The sequence below is a fragment of the Bison bison genome, unplaced genomic scaffold, assembly GCF_000754665.1.
Source record: "Bison bison bison isolate TAMUID 2011002044 unplaced genomic scaffold, Bison_UMD1.0 scf7180017864495, whole genome shotgun sequence".
Lineage (NCBI taxonomy): Eukaryota > Metazoa > Chordata > Mammalia > Artiodactyla > Bovidae > Bison > Bison bison.
Window position 1 is genome coordinate 6,339,736 of NW_011495054.1, and position 7,224 is coordinate 6,346,959.

At 48.0% G+C, this 7,224-nt stretch overlaps 1 protein-coding gene across 1 annotated transcript in view; it reads left to right on the forward strand.

Moving 5' to 3' along the window:
* The window catches only part of MLEC (malectin), a 10,634-nt gene that overhangs the window by 944 nt on the left and 2,466 nt on the right, over positions 1 to 7,224 (forward strand). Inside the window, exons 2-4 of the mRNA XM_010828634.1 lie at positions 5,675 to 5,853; positions 6,861 to 7,037; positions 7,155 to 7,212. Of these exons, the coding sequence (XP_010826936.1) occupies positions 5,675 to 5,853; positions 6,861 to 7,037; positions 7,155 to 7,212 (414 nt within the window). The remainder of the gene's footprint in view (positions 1 to 5,674; positions 5,854 to 6,860; positions 7,038 to 7,154; positions 7,213 to 7,224) is intronic.

Consider the following 7,224-nt stretch of genomic DNA (forward strand, 5'->3'; position numbering starts at 1 on the left):
GGGTAGCCCCCCCCCCCCCCCCCCCCCCCCCCTTTTGGAGCGGGGCATATGTGTGCTTAAAAGTAGAAGCTTTAAGGCCCTTCCCAGAGTGTGGTTATGTCGCCAACCCTACTGCACACGGGGCTGGTGGTGTGTCAGCAGCGTAAGGTCTGAATATTCTGCCTGCCTGTGCGGAGAGCCTACCCCTCAGTGGTCCTGAGAGGTGTGATTCCAGGTTATGGGAAAATTGCTTTTGGCTTAACTGATTGAGCAACAGTAGTTTTGCAAGAGCTGCACAGTTCTCAGTGTGAGAATTGCTGGGGGAGCTAGTTAAAAATACAAATTCTAGACCTGTAGATTAAACCCAGGTTTCTGCACCCCTGGGGCTTCTGATGTAGGTCATCTGCAGACCACTCTTTGGGAAAATCTAGACTTTGTTTCTTCTGTTCTTAGGATTGGAAAACAGGTTTAAGAAGGAAGTTCCCCGTTTCATGTGTTGGAAGGAGGTTTATGCTGTCGGCTGGGTTCAGAGGCTGCCAGCTTGGCAACAGGCCATCTCCAGAAAAGTAGGAAACAGACTTTCTCACTCTTTTTTCCACGATGCCCAGATTTGGCTCTTGCTTTTCCTAAAAGGTTTAACTTGGTTCTTTCAACCAAATTAATTGCCCTGGCCTGCTTGGAATTTGTTGTATTGGGGGGTGTTTATTGCTTCCATAGACGTGGGGGTGTTGGGGCACAGAGCAGTTTTCCAAAGCTCCACGTTTGTCTTCAGTTTAGCTCTGGAATTTATTTAGCCCTGGCATGTAGGTCTCAGTAGCCTGGGTTCAGCTGAGTCAGGGCCCTGGTCTTCAGCAGCCATCACAGCAGCCAAAGGCAGACTTAATAGCAGGAGGTGGTTGTTATCTTCAGCCTGGACCCTTCCTCTTTCTTCATGGGTGTGGGCAGGGCGGAAGAAGCCCTTGAGGAAATTAGAGACCGTTTGTGGACTTCGCCTCTAGAGATAGCTGTGGTGAGGCCATGTACAGATGGTTCCTTTTCAATTAACAAATTCCAGGCTTTTCACAGGTGACCTTATTCTCTTTGGTCCCTAGTGGGGAGGAGGGAGCTGAGAGCACACAGGTTTAGTCCCCAGCTACTTTACTTCCCTTATTCAGAAATCCTGGTTTTCATTTGCTGGTACCAGTGGGTTTGGTTTGGTTTTTTTTTTTTTTTTGAGTCTGATCAGCAGTCAGTCAGGCTGTCTGTCCTTAGGTTACTGGATCATAGTTGCAGTGCCTTTGGAAGAATTTATTGTAGCAGGTAAAATTGTGCAACTTACCATATTACGAAAGCTCACTTGTTCTGGAATCCTGGCTGGAACCCTGGCACTCTAAATGGAGGTTCCCTGCTCCACACTGGTAGTCCACTTGGGTATGAATTGCAGCAGTGTTAAGGGTTGAATGAGGGTGGAGGCTGGTTGTCAGCCTTTAGGTTGATGTAGCTTGAGCCAGCCAGTTGCGACGTTGCACTTGGAGGGCTCCTGAGAGCAGCATTTTGCTGGCTGTAGGTCGGGCTGAGAAGTGATTAGTCTTTCTCTCTCGGAAAGCAGCTCTTTAGATTCTTTCTGTGCAGGGGAGTCAGTACCACGAAGGGAAGTGCAGCTGCTCCTTCTGTTTGGATAAGGGTGTGCCAAGTATTTGGAGACCCTTGCTCCCCACCCCCCGAACCCTGCTGCTATTTACACTAATTTCCTTTGGAGCTGAACGTCTTTATTTTCCATACGCCCGTGGTGTTTTCAGCACCCAAGGAAAGTCCATTTTTGTGTTTAATGAATTCAGATGTTTGTTGCCAAGTTAATCCAGATAAGAGTTTGGCCTGCTTTTGAACTTGCTGTCTCTCTATAGTGTCTTTGTAGTTTGGCATTCTCGGAAACTGTGAGTGGCCCAAGGCACCTAGTGGGTTTTGCTTTCAAAGGCACTTCACATCGTGTATTGAATTTCATTTCTGCCTTGAGGATAGCTAGGGCTCATGGAAGATGCTGACAGCCTGGGAAAGGCTTTTTTCACCTGTGTGCTTCAGCAGACAGAGGTACCACTATGGAGAGTGATTCAGAAGCTTTCTGTGTGGGATTCTGGCGTGCTCTGCATCCCAGGTTCTTCGTAACTTGCTCTCTGTGGGTTCTTCTGGACTCTGATGGAAAAGACTTGGTTATTTGGCCTGAAGCCATAGAGATTGGCTCGGTTTTAGGAAAAAGACTATTTCTTCTTCATAGAAAGATGCCCGCTAGTTATTTGTATGGCCTTGATGAATTTGCGTTCCCCCTCTGAACCTTGTTTTCCTTCATAAAACTTGTCATGCTTTAGGAATCAGTGACATGAGTCTGAAAATTCTGTCCAGAGTAGGTTCAAGTGTCTGTCTTTTTCTTTGCTTGAAGATCTTTTACAAGGAATTACAAGTGGAGCAGAATGTGGCTCTGGAGGGGAAAAAGCTGGCCAGGGGTCTGAGCCCATCAGATTACTAATTCTCTAGGACCTAAGGAAGACCCTGCAGGGGCTTCCCTGATGGCAGTGGTAAGGAATCCGCCTGCTAATGCAGGAGATGCAGGTTTGATTACTGGATCGGGAAGATCCCCTGGAGAAGGAAATGGCAACCCACTCCAGTATTCTTGCCTGGGAAATTCCATGGACAGAGGAACCCAGTGGGCTACAGTCCATGAGGTTGCAAAAGATTCAGACAGGACTGAGCAATTAAAGAACAACAAAGAAGACTCTTCCCTTTTGGCTGGGGAAGGATCTGGCTTTGGGGAAATAAGAGCTTGAAAGATAATGTGAGAGAGACACTGGTACTTCTGATTTGCTTAAGGCCAAGGGATTTGTTTAAAATTCTCTTCTTATACTGCTTTCTTGGTGGCTCAGACGGTTAAGAATCTGCCTGCAGTGCAAAGACTTGGGTTCGATCCCTGGGTTGGGAAGATCCCCTGGAGAAGGGAATGCAACCCACTCCAGTATTCTTGCCTGGAGAATCCCATGGACAGAGGAACCTGGCGGGCTACAGTCTGGGGTCACAAAGAGTCAGACATGATTGAATGACTAGCACTTTAATATACTGCTACATAAGAGGCCAATTTCATTTGCAGGCCCTCCTAGGAGCAGTTCACTAGCAGAGAATTTAGGTAGATGGTACCCTGTTTTCCAGATGAAAAAACGCCTATAGACAACAACATGTTCTACATCACATAGTAGGTAGCAGAGCCAGGATTCAAATCCAGGCCCATCTTCCCCTCAAACCTGGACTGAGTTTTTCAAGTAGCCTGGTGACTCTATTGTCTAGAGCTAAGAAGCTGTGGACAGAGTGTGGACCCTCTGGCCCCGTTCCATCTTTGGTTAACGTCTGACCTCTGTCGGGCTAACTCGAAATTCTAATTCCAGCTGCCATTGTATGTTCCCCGTGTTCACTTCACTGTTAAGGTAGCCATGAAGGCATAAAGGCTCGGAGGGGAAGTTGCTATTGTCTTTCTTGAGACTTGGGCAAATTCAGCTTTGCATGTGGGGAATTTCGTGGGCAAGCCACTTGGAAAAGCTTTTAAAGGTAATTCCAAGGTTGTTGAGTAGTTTTTTGCTGAGATTTCTTAGCTGTGAGACTGAGACTGCCACAGATTATGTTACCGTCAGTTTCTCACTTTTTCCATGCCAGAAGGGGGGAAAATAGATTCTCCACACATGCATAACATTTTCTGTGTCTCCGAAAAGCAAATCGAGTGACCATTCCAAATTTGTAAGGATCACGGTCTTTGTGAAAGAGGGAGATTCTTAGAACTCATTTGGAAGAGGATCGGCAATCTTTATATCTTTATAGGTTTGTGGTCTGAGCCTAGGGGTTGTATCTGGGGCAGTTGGCAGCACATCCTTTGTAGAGCTACTCAGCACCCCAGCCCCTTTGATTTTTCAAGGAGAAATAGGAAGAAAAAATGTCTGGAGACAAAAGTGCAATGAGTTTCCTGTTCATTGTCTCATCAGTCCATCTGATCTGGCTGCTATTCACTTACAGGAACTGTTAACAGTTCTGTTTATTTTTCTGGAAGGCTTGACCTCAGCCACTGGATCTTCTAGTTACTCTCTTACCTCCTGTGGAGATAAAAGATCCTGTCTCTTGGATTCTCGGAAGATAAAGCTGCCAGAGTGACCGCTCTCAAACATCACCCTGGGGATCCAGGTGCCAGATGTCTTCAGAGCCACCGTGTGAAACTGGAAGGTGGTCTTGACATCTTAGCTCCAAGACTCCTCCTCCCAGGTGGAGGAGAGACTAGGCCCGTGTACCAAAATCACTGCCGAGTCTGTGGTTTGGAAAGTAGATGGATAGAGCTCTGGAAGGCATAGTGTTCACCTCTTGGCCCTGAGTGTGGAAGCATATTTGAGGAAGGACCCGGGTTAGTTTGTTGTGTGGGAGAAAGAAAAACATACACAGAGTCATAGCTGAGGGCAGTAGAGGATTTTGGCTCTTCTGATACCCACCCACAAAAAACAACTTTTTACTCTGCCTTCTTCCTCATCTGTTTAAAATGGGAAAGGTGGCTCAGTGGTAAAGAATCAGCCCACCAGTGGAGAAGCAGTTTCAATCCCTGGGTTGGGAAGATCCTCTGGAGGAGGAAATGGCAACCCACTCCAGTATTGTTAGCTGGACAGAGGAGCCTGGTGGGCTAGAGTCCGTGGGGTCGCAAAGAGTCAGACACGACTGAGTGACTGAGCACGCACATGCACACATTCCTCATCTGTCCCAAATGGGGAAGGTGGCTCCTTCTGGAGCTGGGAATCTGAGGCCAGAGGTGCAACGGGACCGTGGACCATTTTCCTTCCCTGCTAGGATGGCTCTCCTGTGGAGAGGAGCATGTGACTTGACTACGCTGCGGGCACCTCCTTTGTTGCCATTTGTTTGTTCAGTGGATCACACTGAGCGCGCTGATGAATGTGCCCAGGACGACGTTACGTCCTGGGGATACAGCGGGAATCTTGTTTCTTCTTTCAGTTTGTCTGGGGGAATGTTTGAGACCACGGGTGAGGTTGAGTTCGTGAGTCTGTGGGAAGTAAGGTGTTAGACCCAGAGGAAATTAGAGAGCATCACATCCTCTTTCTAACGACCTTGTTGCTTTTGACCAGCCCTGGAACTTTTTGAATGAAAACGTTGTAAAAAGCAAGGAAAGCTGGTTTCTTATTTGCAGTAAAGACAATGAAGAATGACTTTCCTAACAGATATCCTGTTTTTTTTTTTTACTTAGACTGAGCTCTTCCAAATGAGGAAAAAAAATTCTTTGAACTTAATCATCTTGCAGTGTTCCTGGCCATCCTCCTGCTTTTACGAGGTTTCTCTGAAGCCCAGCAGCTGTAGGGCAGTGCTTTGTTGTAATAATGAGTTAGACTTGTTCCATTCCCATCACTCTGAATATGGCTGGGGAAAAGTCAATTTCATGAATGTTTGAAAGTTTTGCTGTGAGGGTGATGGGAGCTTGTTGGGGTGATTTCTGTGTTGGTTTCTTTCATTTTACTCTTCCTTGGTAACAGCTCCCTGACTCCTGCCTTTGTGGCTGGTCTCTTTGGAGCCAGGTGCAATGGGGGAGGGTTATTAGCTTTGCCTGGGGAAACGCCCCTGGCCATTCTGGGGTCTCCAGTCTGCTTTTGTGTTTGGCCTCTGATGTGGTTTCTCTTGTATCTTTTGTTGCCAGCCTCTGACTATGGCATGAAGCTACCAATCCTGCGTTCCAACCCGGAGGACCAGATCCTATATCAGACAGAGCGGTACAACGAGGAGACCTTTGGCTACGAAGTGCCCATCAAGGAGGAGGGGGACTACGTGCTGGTGCTGAAGTTTGCTGAGGTCTACTTCGCGCAGTCCCAGCAGAAGGTGAGGCGGCTCAGGCCCCCACTTGACCAGTGGGACCCCGCCACTCTGGGAGAACGCTCCCAGAGAATGTAGGTGCTTAGGAGAGAGGAATAATTGACGTTTGAGGAAAAGCTGGGTTTTCTTTTTAAGGTCACGCCATGTGGCTTGTGGGATCTCAGTTCCCTGACCAAGGACTGAACCCCAGTGAAAGCCCGGAATCCTAATGACTAGGCCACCAGAGAACTCCCAAAGCTGCATTATTCCTCTTGCTCAGCTGTGTCCCGTAACCACAAGGCTGCATTTGCCTCGTGGTTGACAGAAGGTACCTGTGACAGAAAGAACCTGATGCTAGGAAAGATTGAGGGAGGAAAAGGGGACGACAGAGGATGAGATGGTTGGATGGCATCACCGATGCGATGGACATGAATTTGAACAAACTCCGGGAGTTGGTGATAGACAGGGAAGCCTGGCGTGCTGCAGTCCATGGGGTTGCAAAGAGTCAGACACGAGTGAGTGACTGAACTGAACTGACAGAAGGCAATGCCAGAATCCTAGATCTTAGCAATTAACTAATCTTCTTAAGGTCCTCCTGGTTATAACCTCTCCCTTCTTGGTTGTCTGCACCTTCTTGTTTTTCGCTGTGATATTTTCCTGTCCCTTCTTCTGACTTTCCTTCTTTCTGCCTTGAGTTTTTTGTTTGCACTCTTTGTTCCCAGTTAGCAACCTTGACAGTGAAGGAATGTGCCTTTGGTTTGGCTCAGGTAAAGGTCTCTAGCCACCCTGAAGTCTATCCAGCCCTGCCTGTCATTCCTTAAATTACTTTTGAACTTGAAGCCCAGGCAGTTGCCTAATGTCCAGCTGCTGAAGGAGTGTGAAGCAGATGGTTTTTTGTTTGTTTTGGCTGTGTCGAGTGGCATGGAGAACGTGCCCTACCAGGGGTCGAACCTGCAACCCGTACGTTAGAAGCACAGAGCCTTAAAGTCTGAAGCAGGTGGTTTTGACACTGTCTGCTTGTCTCATCTTGGCAGGTGTTTGACGTGCGGTTGAACGGCCACGTGGTGGTGAAGGACCTGGATATCTTTGATCGTGTAGGGCACAGTACTGCCCATGATGAGATCATCCCGATGAGCATCCGGAAGGGGAAGCTGAGCGTCCAGGGCGAGGTGTCCACCTTCACAGGCAAACTCTACATCGAATTTGTCAAGGTAACGCTCCTCCTCTGCCCCCTTGCAGCCGAGGACGAGCTCAAAAGGATGGGTGCCAGGGGCAGCGGGGAGCTATTTGCTGCTGTGTGGCGGTAACCACTGTTTCCCTTATTTTAGGGATACTATGACAACCCCAAAGTCTGTGCACTCTACATCATGGCTGGGACAGTGGATGGTAAGTTGTGTT